This window comes from Podarcis cretensis (assembly GCF_951804945.1).
Source record: "Podarcis cretensis genome assembly, chromosome: 9".
NCBI lineage: Eukaryota > Metazoa > Chordata > Lepidosauria > Squamata > Lacertidae > Podarcis > Podarcis cretensis.
The window spans coordinates 19,675,122-19,687,828 of record NC_137178.1 but is presented as its reverse complement, the minus strand read 5'-3'; the positions used below and the strand labels follow the sequence as shown (position 1 = coordinate 19,687,828).

General features: G+C 43.0%; 1 protein-coding gene and 1 long non-coding RNA gene across 2 annotated transcripts in view; one reads left to right on the top strand and one right to left on the bottom strand.

The window, feature by feature from the left end:
• Positions 1 to 11,874, bottom strand: part of BMPR1B (bone morphogenetic protein receptor type 1B) — a 77,260-nt gene extending 65,386 nt beyond the window's left edge. The window contains exon 1 of the mRNA XM_079990941.1: positions 11,690 to 11,874. Coding sequence (XP_079847067.1) covers positions 11,690 to 11,762 — 73 coding nt within the window. The 5' untranslated portion in view covers positions 11,763 to 11,874. The remainder of the gene's footprint in view (positions 1 to 11,689) is intronic.
• On the top strand, positions 9,469 to 12,411 carry LOC307224462. Its single transcript, XR_013842549.1, has 2 exons — positions 9,469 to 9,745; positions 11,861 to 12,411. It is a non-coding gene; the product is annotated as an uncharacterized lncRNA (long non-coding RNA).
• Positions 12,412 to 12,707: the final 296 nt, after the last annotated feature.

Genomic DNA, 12,707 nt, shown 5'->3' with positions numbered 1-12,707 from the left:
GTTGAGGGGAATGCACCAGCCGGGAGCCTGCCCTCATTCTGTCTTTGAGTACAATCCTGGAGTGAAATATTGCACTCAGATGCCTCAAAACATAGCATTTGGCTCCTTGGCCAATGGCAAGAACATAAGAAGAATCCTACTGCATCAGGCCAAAGACCCATCTAGCCCATCATCCTGTTATGCCTTATGCAAAGTTCACAAGTAGGACCCGAGTGTAACAGTGCTCTTGCAACCTATGGTTCCCAAAATGGGCATTCAGAAGCAGGTTGTCTCTAACAGTGGAGGTAGTGATGGTCAACAAAAACTGTGATGATTTCTAAGATTTATTAAGGAGGTACGCTCGCCATCTTCAAACATTTCTGCACAGTTACGAAGTCACGATGGGTAAAAAAATAAACCCTTTTATAAATAAGGCATCTGGAATCCTCAAGATGCTAAACAGTTAGATACAAATCAGACTTATCCATGTTTGCAGCCACCTTAAGGACTGCAAAACCTAAAAAAGCAGTGCCAAACAGAATACAGCTGTGTGAAAGCAGCTGTACTGTGCAAGGACATTTATTAATTAAGGAGACTACAGTAAGAGGATTCCCCCCCCTTCTCCTTTGTCATTAGTTTAACAAGGTCACCACTGGTGACAATACATCTGAAACCACAGTGACAGTTTTTAACACACACACACACACACACACACACACGTAAATCTTGAAGGCTGACATGCCAGAAGTGAAAGGCAAATCTTGTTGTTTTCACTAATAGCCTTGTAAAGACAAACCGCTGTCCCATTTGTACCACATCTTTAATTAGCTCCTTAAAAACCCTTTTAAGAATCGAACACAGGACTTTAAAAGCTCAGCCACAAATCCAGAGTGCACATTCACCCAAACACATGGCTAAGGTGCACACTTCCATTAGAAGTAAAAGTATAGTAACTGGAGATCATTTTGCAAGCACCGTGGCGGTAATTTGCTTCTCAAAACAGTATTCACAAACATATTTTATTGTGGGGGCAGAGAGGGGGAGATGACAGTGCTCATCAGAAACCTAAACTGGCGATTGTGGGAGCTCCGCACATCGAATTACCAATGAGCACAAGAGGGAAGAGGAGAATGCATTAATAAAACATTGAAAACGATGAATCAATACTGTAATGTTAGAGTTTAACCTAAATAATATCTGATTAGGCAGAAGTGGGCTCTGCTAACAAAGCGAAATAAAGTAACTTGTTTTGGTTTTACATTCTAGATGGGGAGATGTGCATTTAAGTTGTTTTATACACTATTCTTTGGAGGGGGGAAAATCCTTCTAAAATTGTGTTTAAAACCATTTGAAACCCTGAATAGTTGTGATTTTGGACAACCTGCTTACCACCACCACCACCCAGAAAAAACTCCCCCCCCCCATATATGCATGGTCCTAGTTTCTGAAAGCTGTTTGAGGCAGTCTCTAATGCAGTCTGTAACAAGGACAAAGCTATCTATCAGGGATGCAGAGGCTGTGCAGATTAAACGAAAGAGTGTCTTCTTGTTGGGCAATTCCATGACTAAGAGAGTTGAAGCAGCTACTCAAGAACGAATGCTTAAAAGAGCTGGGCAATGGCTGAAGGCAGGTGGTGAGGCAGACATCTTGGGCTCATCCTTACTTCCGTCTGCACAACTGCTTTCCCACAGTTCAGCACAGAATCGGAACAAACGGCTATCAGGTTTTCCAGCAGATTGCCGTTTGTCCTGACTTAGCACTAAAGAGTGGATGTTCTGGGGGAAAGCAGCAGGGCAAAGCAAAACTTCTTGGATCTGTGCTTAGAAAGCATGGGACAAGCAGAAAACTGTGTGGATGTGTCCCTTGTTAAAGTGAAGCATGCTGCCTGTGCCTGGCAGCAGTGATAAGCTAAGCTGCAGCAACATCCTCTTCCCATCGGCAGCCAAGATGGGCATGAGATGGTGGTGAGGCTGGGGACATCTGCACAGGTGGTGGCCATGCAGTGAGTACATATTTGCGGGACAACCAGCAACAACATGGATCTCCCTTGACTCCCCCACCCTCTTTCCTAGCCATCCCAGTGACTGGCAGTGCTATTGCCACTGGGGGGATGCCACTGCAACTCCACCTTCCTTCACACATCACTCCTGGGGGCTGGCGGGTGCCTGGTGGGGATACTGCCCAGAAGAACACTATGCATGCCATCAGGAGTTCCATGGGGGGATATATAAAGCTAATAAATCCATCTGTCACTCCTACAGGCCATGCAAAGAAGGTGGAATCCAATTTTTGCTAGTCAAGTCATCAGCCACTGCCAGCTGTATTCACAGAAGTACTGTTCCAAAACCACCAAAATAACAAGCAGCTTCTGCAAAGAAACAGGCTCTTGTTTAGGGCACCCTTTTTGAAAATGAAACGCATCTGGCTAGGCAAACTATCAGGTATCTCAACAGTGCTTTCATGGGCTAAATCAAGCAGAAAAAAGAGGTGAAATATTGATGAAAATTAAATCTGCAAGGAGGATTGCTTTAAGCTTAAGAGAGAGAATTTTTTTTGGGGGGGGGGCGTTCTTTCTGAACAAAACAAAACAAAACAAAACCCCAATGCAACCCACTTTTCCCCACACTGAGACAGGTCTGATTAAAATGGAGATCTTCACACATGTCTTTAAGTTGCTTTTGTTTCATGTAACCAGCTAAGACTTTAGTCCCTGTACATTCCAGAAGCTAGAGTCACTGGTACTAATCCTGATTAGTGCCATAAACTATACCCACCAATGAAACTACAAGGGTAAATTTCTTTCCCAACAATACAGCATCTCAGAATGCAGCCTACTGCAGAAAATAATGGGGTAACAAAGCAAAAACAGCTAAGAATTAAATTCAAGGAAATATAAAGAGTAGGTAGAGCTTTAACCACAGCAGCACTCTTAGAAGGTCTTTCATGCTACCGATTTTCTTGTGTTGTGCTGGCACTAAAGCTCCTCTTTTGAGAAGTGTCTCCATGAGTGGAGATATGCAAAACATATTGCAGCTTTAGTCTTCTAAGCATTTTCCCCAACGGGGCATTCAATAACTGCCAAATACAGGAATGAATTATCACAGTGATAGCTGTTTTCTCCCTCTAAAGAGAAGTACGGTACTTAGGCAGGCTTCAAGTGTAACTCACATTCATTTCTAGAGACACATCAACATTACAGAAATCAACATATTTATTCAACTTTTTTGGACGGCAACTTTTTCTTTTTTTAAAGACATTCCAAATAACTTAGTTAGAGACATGTGTCCAATAAAACCCACAGATTAAAATGTATCACTTTGACGCAGTCACTTAATACAATCCATACTAACCAATTAAATAAATATGTAGACGTAATAAACTTGTCAAATTTTGCTGAGCAGTTAAAATGCAGCAATTTGGGATTATTAGATTGCAGATTTAGAGCCAGGGACTTGTTAGCCTGATTTTTTTTGATTTTTTTTGTACAGTGCCTACTTACGTTAGTTGCTCTATAAATAATAAATATAATCATTAATAAATATAGACAGCTTCATCTTATGGCCAAAACGGAAAAATGCATTATTACTAGTTTGGAAGATGACTTGGAATATTATACCTTTTCCACAACGTAAATGGGAGGGAGGGAGGGAGAGATGAAAAAGGATGCCAAGTTTGTGTCATTTCTCCCTTGGGAAAAATCACAGATGAGATAAAATTTCAAGCATCTGTAATACTGAGCACAAGTTGTGTTTACTGAAATTTTTAGCAGAAAATTTAACAGGAATGCCAAGGAATGGATGTACTGCAAAACCTTGGGGCAACAGTCCTCAAGTCAGTACCTACAATCCTCATTTTTTCAGAGGGACACGACTGCAGCTATCACAGTATTAAATATAAACACACCCCTGGTTCACATGTCACAGGAAGCCAAATTATGGCTTACTGGGACCACATGTGTGTGCAGGCTCTTGGAGAGGAAGACACAGTTGCTTTCGTCTTCCCTGGTCTCATTTACTCCACACTCAGCATGTTTTCCAAACTTTGACTTGTGGTTAAGCACTCTCCTCAGTCATGATGAACTGTAATCAAGAAGAAACCACCTTGGAGTGAAAAAGACCTGGGAAGAGCAAAGTAACTGTTCTTTTGAAGCCCACACATCCACACGGTCCTCATAAACCATAGTTTGGCTTACTGTGACATGAGAACCAGGTCACAGTCATGACTCTGTGATAACAACTGTGCCTACACATGATGCAGAGGGAAGTGAGGGGCAGATGGGGCTTGTCCACCTGGGAAGGTAGCCCATCTAGGAAAAGGAAAACTAAATCTCCGCTGCCTTGCAGGACATCTTCGGGGAGGGGAAGGCTAAGGAGTAAACTCTACACAAATCCGGACTGAAGTCTCTATGATGATTGGATGGAGTCTTGTATTCCTTTTTCCGGAAACTCCTGCAGTTAAGGCAACACCAAACGTATTGCTCTGCTTTCCTCTGGACAACATCAGCAAGGCCCGGGGGGGGGGGGGGGCTTGTCGTCTGGGCAGCCCAGGACCTCCAGACACACTGCCCAGGGCTTGCGCTCTACAGAGGTCACTTCACACACTGTGATTCACCTCTGGAGGCACACTCCATTGTCTCCTGAGGCAGACAGGTAGCAACTGTCCTTAACTACTGCAACTTCCACTGCGTTTTTTCCATATGGTGCCCAATATCATTTTATTCTGGAAAAGTATTATTGAAGAACATGACAGAACATGACTGTGACACATTGTCTGTTCCTCATACAGAACATTCATGTACACACCCTCTTATGGACAGTTGCATAGAAATATACAGCCAGTCCACAAGTTACAAAGTGGTGGATTTATGTTGGACACACTGATCTCACCCATTATCCATAAACCAATCATTCTACTCTTTTCTCTGTGTTCTCTAGGTTTTCTTCTTTCCAGCTGTCACTCTGCATACCATGGCTAACGAGCCTGTTAAGTTCCCACTGGGCTGTTTTTAGACATTTTGTCTTGTCAGGGGTTCAGGAGCAGAGGCACAGGGAAGAGAGGAGATGGAGAGCGAAGGGGAAGAATCCGAGGGGAGCGTAGGAGAAGAGGACAGTGAGCCGAGGGATTCCATGAGCCTCTCCAGCGAATCGGAAGATTCACAGAAGGGGGCGCCAGTGGTCAGGGGTAGGGGGTTCCCAAGGGGAACGCCCCAGGAGCAAGGGGGCAGCAGGGACTCCCAGAGCAGTAGTTGGAAATCAGGACCAGCTTCCCCACCAGAGCAGGGGGGGGGGGGAAGAGTCCCAAGGATCGGGGCCAGTGCATTCCCCACCAGGGAGAGAAGATAAGGCAGGGCTGACCACACCTCCATCGGAGAGTCAGACAATGGAGGGGAGGTCAGATCCGGCCAGTATCCCGGAAGAGGGAAGCAGTGACAGAAGTAGTATAACGGTCAGGAGGAAGGTCACTGGGTTGGCGCGAGAGGCAAGTTCAAATGTACAAGAGCGCGGGACAGCAGAGAATGCTAACCTTGGGGCTACCATGAACATGCTGGAAAAAAATACTTCTGTGTTGCATCTTAATGGCCCCATTTTGCCTACAGTACATTCCTTGTGGCTTCCAACCCTGTGAAATTTCTACTACAAAGAGCAATACCCTGCCAACACAGGTCCTATTGCATAATATCTAGCCACATTTCTTGACACCCTCAAACAATCCTAGAAAAAAAATAGCTGAGGCAAGAACTCACAGAACATTTTTGCCTAACCTATGCCAAACATAATGGTGTTATAATAATGCTGTGGTACTATTCTTTTGTTAAGTAATACCAAAGGAGATGTTATGGGGGGGGGGGGGGTTGGTGACTGATATGGATGCTGCAGACCACTATAATTCATAAGTCATTTTAGCTGTATCTTTGTTAAAATGAAATTTGTTCTTCACAGGTCAAAACTCTGATTTATATCACTATAATAAATCATATGATATAATTTTAATATGCTATATATAATTTTAATTACAGTGGTACCTCGGGTCAAATATTTAATTCATTCCGGAGGTCCGTTCTTAACCTGAAACTGTTCTTAACCTGAAGCACCACTTTACCTAATCGGGCCTCCTAAAAGGACACATTCTACTCACGTAAAAACACGCTGATTCCTGGACCGTCTGCAGGCCAGATTTAGGAGGCAATTGGGCCGGATCTAGCCCCCAGGCCTTAGTTTGCCTACCCATGATCTAAACCAGGCTTCCTCAACCTCGGCCCTCCAGAAGTTTTGAGCCTACAGTTCCCATCATCCCTGACCACTGGTCCTGCTAGCTAGGGATCATGGGAGTTGTAGGCCAAAAACATCTGGAGGGCCGAGGTTGAGGAAGCCTGATCTAAACCATAATCTTGGACTCAGACAAACTTCAGCATAGCTGCCCCACCACGCTTTGCTTAAAGGACCAGGGAGGACCAAAGCAGGTGCAAGCTCCCCCCCCCCCCCCTGCCCAGGAGCCAGCATGTTCACATAATCACAGTCATAATCCATAGTTTGGCCCCATCTGCACTATACATATGAAGCAGTATCATACCACTTTAATTTGTCATGGCTTCTCCCCAAAAACCTTAAGAACGGTTGATTTTAAAAGTGCTGGGAATTGCTTACAGACACCCACCCCCATTCCCCTCACAGAAGTACAATTCCCAGAGTTCCCTGGGAAGAAGGATTGATTGTTAAACTGCTATGGGAATTGTAGCTCTGTGAGAATACAGAGTCTCCTGAAAGCTCCCTGCCCCACAGTAAACTACAATTCCCAGGATTCTTTGAGAGAAGCCATCGCTACTTCAAATGTATAGTGCAAATGAAGCCCATGATCTGTAAACTATGCCTGTGGTTCATTGTCACTACCCCCACCAATGGTTTCCTACTGTAATAGAAGAGACACCTCTTCTACTTTTGACCTGGAAATACCTTGGGGTATCTTTTTAGTCTCTGTGTGAAAACAAGTATAAATATCCTAACTTTAAGTGAAGTAAGATAGATTTATCTTTGCCTATGTATGCAGCAAATATCAGGGTTCTATGTAGCTAACAAATGCTCCTATCAGCAAAGGAAAAAGCAAGGAGGATGACGACTGTGTATGTGAATGGATGGGTATTGTTACATGAAAATTGATAACATATCACATGTTAAACTGAATTAGTTCTCCTAATTTGACTTTGTATTCCTTCATATTTATTTTACTTTTTCTCATGTTTCCCATTTGGAATAGGCCTAATAAGACAACAAAATTCCATTTCGTTGGGTAGAGAGATTGTCAGTGTTTGCCTTTCAGCTGTCCACTGCAGGTTTCCTGCATAACTCTTTCCACGCCCTTACAGATGTTCATATCTTAGTACAGATCTGTTTCCCTTGAGGGTCAGCCAAACCATTAAGAATCTGTGTTTTAATGTGGGAGGAGCTGCCCAGCATCTGGCAATGGAATATAATCTATATATTCAAAATCTGTTTAAGGCTTCTTTAATTTTTCCAAAGCCGCTCCTTCAACTTCCTCAGTAATATTGGAACGTTTTCTTTCTAATGGGTCCTCCGAGATTAAAAACGAGCACCTGTGCTTGTACAATCGGATTTTCACACAGAATGTGATCTGCAGCAGTATGCTTACTTGGAAACAAGTTTTTGCAATGGAGCTTCATTCCCAGAAAATGCTCTGGGATGTTAAAAGGAGTGGAACAAAGAATGATGGAAAATTAATGTCTCTCAAACTAGCACCACATCTTACAGAACAGCAGGAAAGATAGCCAGCCACAAATGACTCCAGCACAACAGTAAACATATTTCCAAAATTCTAGAAACCCATGAAGTAGATTTGAAGCATATTCTTATATTCAGTATCTGCTGGCAATAGGATTTGATGGAAGCCATGAAACACCAACAGATTGCCATGAACACTTCTGCCACCAAAACACACACCAGCAAAGATACAGTGACAGAACAGGTGAATTTGGGTGCACTCATGCATCTTATAGGAGTGACACAGGAAACACAAAATCCAATAATAATAATAATAATAATAATAATAATAATAATAATTTATTATTTATACCCCGCCCATCTGGCTGGGCCTCTCCAGCCACTCTGGGCGGCTTCCATAAACCTTGAGTGGTATTCAACTAAGTTTTATTAAGAGTGGACTCATTTTAACTGATGAACCTAACTTTTGTTCATTAAATTTAATGGATCTACTCAGAGTACAACTTAGCTACATATTACCCCTTTAATTCACAATCACAGTTTAATAAGATTTATTTATTTTTTTAATACCCTGCCCAACTGGCTGGGTTTCCCCAACCACTCTGGACAGCTTACAGCATATCTAAAAACATAAAACATCAAGTATTAAAAACCTCCCATTCCAGGGCTGCCTTCAGATGTCTTGTGTCATTTTTTTATCTCCTTGACGTATGAAGAGAGGGTGTTCCACAGCGAGGGCACCACTACTGAGAAGACCCTATGCCTGGTCCCCTGTAACTTCGCTACTTGCAGTGAGGGAACCGCCAGAAGGCCCTCGGAGCTGGACCTCAGTGTCCGGGCTGAGCGATGGGGGTGGAGACACTGCTTCAGGTATACTCAGTCAAGGCCATTTAGGCCTTTAAAGGTCAGCACCAACACTCTGAATTGTGCCTGGAAATGTACTGGGAACCAGTGAAGATCCTTTAGGACCGGTGTTATATGGTTCCGGCAGCCACTCCCAGTCACCAGTCTAGCTGCAGAATTCTGGATTTTTTGTAGTTTCCAAGTCACCCTCAAAGGTGGCTCCACATAGAGCGCATTGAAGCAGTCCAAGCAGGAGATAACCAGGGCATGCACTATTCTGGTGAGACAGTCTGTGGACAGGTAGGGTCTCAGCCTGCGTACCAGATGGAACTGCTAGACAGCTGTCCTGGACACAGAATGGACCTGTGCCTCCATGGACAGCTGTGAGTCCAAAATGACTCCCAGGCTGCACAGCTGGTCTTTCAGGGGCAGAGTTACCCTGTTCAGGAACAGGGAGTCCTCCACACCCACCTGCCCGTCCCCCCAAAACAGTACTTCTGTTTCAACTTCAATCTGTTAACCACCATCCATCTGCCAACCACCTTCACCGACCTCACTGGATCTGATTTGAAGGAGAGGTAGAGCTGGGAATCATTTGCACACAAACAAACACACACACACACACACACAGAAGCCTACCAAGTTGTTCTCTAACCTTTGAGAGGGAAAAACGATACATCTTTGAGAAAAGTTTTTAAAAAAACAAAACAAAAACAAACCAACAGCCATACATTAATTTATTTGTATCAAAGGACTGCCCCTTCCAGTTCTTATACTTTATGGCCAGGGTTTGGAACTTCAGTCCCAAGGGCCAAATGTAGCCTTCAGGCCACCCACCTCCGACAGGCCACTTCCTCCTTGAACACTCTTGCCTGGTGGTTCTGGTTTCATCTCCAGGGACAGCTGAAGAAGGTAGCATTAGATTAGTGTTCCTCAGCCCCATGACTCTTGAACTGTGTGGTGCCAAAGAACACTCTATTGTATCCTGTGCTGTTTAACATCTATCTATATGAAATCACCAGGAGTGGTCAGTGGGAGATATGGAATGAAGTGTCATCAGGGCACTGATCAAACCCAACTTTTTTTCTCAATAGCATCTGAATCAGGAATGGTCGAGCAGGCCCTGATGTCCAGATGCAGTGGTGGACTTTGAGGGCTAACAACTGGGTCAGAATCCTGGCAAGTCAGAGGTGGGGGATTCCCAGGATGAGAAGTCAGTAAATGGGGTCCCAGTTTCCCTGAATGTAGTGTGTAGTTTGTGGGTGCACCTTGATCCATTTTATATCTATGCATGTGTTCAGGTTTTTCTTCTGTTTTGGTTTTCTACTAGTTTTAAGATTATAAATCTAATAAGTGCAATAAGTAAATAAATAATAGATCTAGCCCTGTTACTGGGGGCGTAGGTCTCCTCAGTAGCCAAGGGTGCATTTGACCAGCTATGGCTGGTAACAGTGCTTTTTTTCTGGGTGGACGCAGGGGTACACATACCCCTAAACATTTTGTGAATCTAAGTTTGGCCTCATTGAGGGGCAGTATTTTAATATGAGTAGGAAAATGAGAGTATCCCTAAGCATTTTTTTAAGAAAAGAAGCACTGACTGGTAAGGTGGCTCTGACCGTTTTTGAATCATGACAGCTTGACCACACTTGCCCATGCATTAGTAACATCAAGGTTGGATTACTGCCATACACTCTATGTGGGGCTACTCTTGAGGTTGGTCAGGCAGCAGCAGCAAGTGCAGAACACAGTGGCTAGGTTGTTTGGGGGGGGGGGGGGACAAACTACTATCAAGGTACAACACGATATTTTCTGGATTTGCACTTGTTTCCAGTCTGCTACCAGGGAAAGTTCAAGATTTTGGTACTAACATGTAAGATCCAATACAGCTCAGGACAAGGTTACTTGAGAGAACAGCTTATTCCTTATATTCCCAGTAGATCACTGTGTTGTGCAGAAGAATTTCTCCTTAAAGTCCCCAAAATATCAGATGCAAGAACTCAGAGCAGGGCCTTCAGTGTAGTGGCCCGTTTTGTGGAGCAGCATCCCTGCTGACATGCAACAAAGCAAACCACTAGATGTACTTTCCAGAAACAACTGAAGACAATTTCGTTTACACAAGCTTTTCCAGCCACATGAAAATATATCTGCATTAGGTTTAAAAACAATACAGAAAAAAAAACCCTATTTTTAGTTACATTTGTACTTTTTAAAAGAATTTTTAGCTGTTTATGGTATGTTTGTAACATGCCTTGAAACAAATGCAAAAGATGATTCATGAATTAATTAAATAACAACTAGAATGGTCCTAAGTTCTGGCTTCTGTCAGAGCATCTTCACAGTTCTAAAGATACATCATCCTTATAACTAAACCGTTAACTAAACATATTTATTTATACCAGTTTGTATCCAGTTCAAAATTTCCTTTTGGCGAATGTCGATTTATACATTCTTTTAAAACTTCCCAGATACTTGTTTCCTGTGCAGTTCATTCATTAACTTCACTCTTCACTTTCCCCTTTTTAAAATGAGAACCTTTTCAGTCCTTTTAAACAAGCTAAAAGTTATTATGCTGACTCATGTTTCGCAATCATTTGCATTCAACTCAGCTTCCTTTTTAAAAAGTAATCTTTTTTAAAAATAAAAAGGCATAAATCTCTAAATTCCCGCTTAGATTTTTTTCCTTTTTTGCATAATTTTACTCCAACACATCCCTGAAGTAATTTCAAAGAACTGTATCAACAGTGTAAGAGCAAACATCAGTTGCTACTGATACCAAAACGACCTTAACGGCGTTTTGCTGGTTCTATAAACTTCAGAATGCTATCACCCTACTCAAAAGCAAATGGCAACGTGATTAAAATGCAGGGAAGGCGAAGAAAAATGCAGTAAAGTAGAGGCTTGCAAGTTTAACACACATCAGCTTTCAATTCCCATGCACTGCCCTAATGGTGTTGTGCACAAGTTATTAAACTGCTGAACTTTTTTTATTTTGCACAAAGCACCGGTGGCTTGCAAACTCCAAGCTACTCTCCCCTAAGCTTTCCATTTCACAATAGCAACAGAGCAGTTAGAGGCTATCTTCAGCTCATCAGCACCCTGTCAGAAGTACATTGCACAACATTTTATCTCCTTACCCCTGGTGTGCATCGAGAGCAGCATGAGGAGGGAAACGTGAAACCTCCAGTTTGGTTCTTCTAGCCAGTTCATTGCAGTAGCAGTAGCAGCAGCAGCAGCAGCAGCAGCAGCAGTGATTTGCTTGTGGTTTAAATCTCCCGTTTCTTTCCTTTTCTTATTTCACTTTGCAGCCCTTTTGCACTCCCGCCTCTCTCAGATCCTCACATGAGTCTTGCCAGCAAAGCCTGGAGAGGAGAAGGTGAAAGACAAGCCTGTTACAAACTGGTTCTGTCACCACATAGTCCTCAACTGATCACCCTCGTGGGGAGGACAACAAAAGGGCAGCAAGGCTCTCAAGCCGGACTGGATTCCTGAGACAGGAGCATGGACTGATCGCTGCCCACACTGGGAATGTGTGTAAACTTAGAAGCTGCAGCCAGAGAGACAGAGACAGAGAGATTTCAGCTCCTCTCTTCTCTTTTACACTCATGTGCACAAAACAAAGCCAGGAGATCCTTGAGGAATACAAAGAAAGTACCAAACTGCTAGGCGTTATTATGAAAACAAAAGTACAACTGTGATTTCTTCAGTTCGAATTAGCTTGTTAACCATGCTTTGCACTGAGCAACAGAAAGTTGCGCAGCTTCAAATTATGGGGTTTTTAAAAGTTGTTTGTTTGGCTTCTCATTTCAGCCTATTCCCGAGGAAGCAAGGCAAAAAAAAAAGTTTTTAAAAAGTGGCATTTTAAGTAAACTGAGCTTTAGATCACTGTGTATTCCACTCGGCACCAGTCATACGGTGAGGCAGAAGGAAGTGGGCACATCAATCTGCAGGTTTTAAAGGGTGATTAATCATCAGAAATATTTTTTCGTTGTATCTATAGTGATGGGTGATATTACTCAAACTGGGCTTTCCTAAACACAGGCTAATTTCGGCTCATTTTTTATCAGGCCCAATTACTATTTTAAGCACAGCTCCATCAAAGCTCCATCACACTTTTGGAGACGCCACTGGAAACACAAGATCTGGAACAAGCTG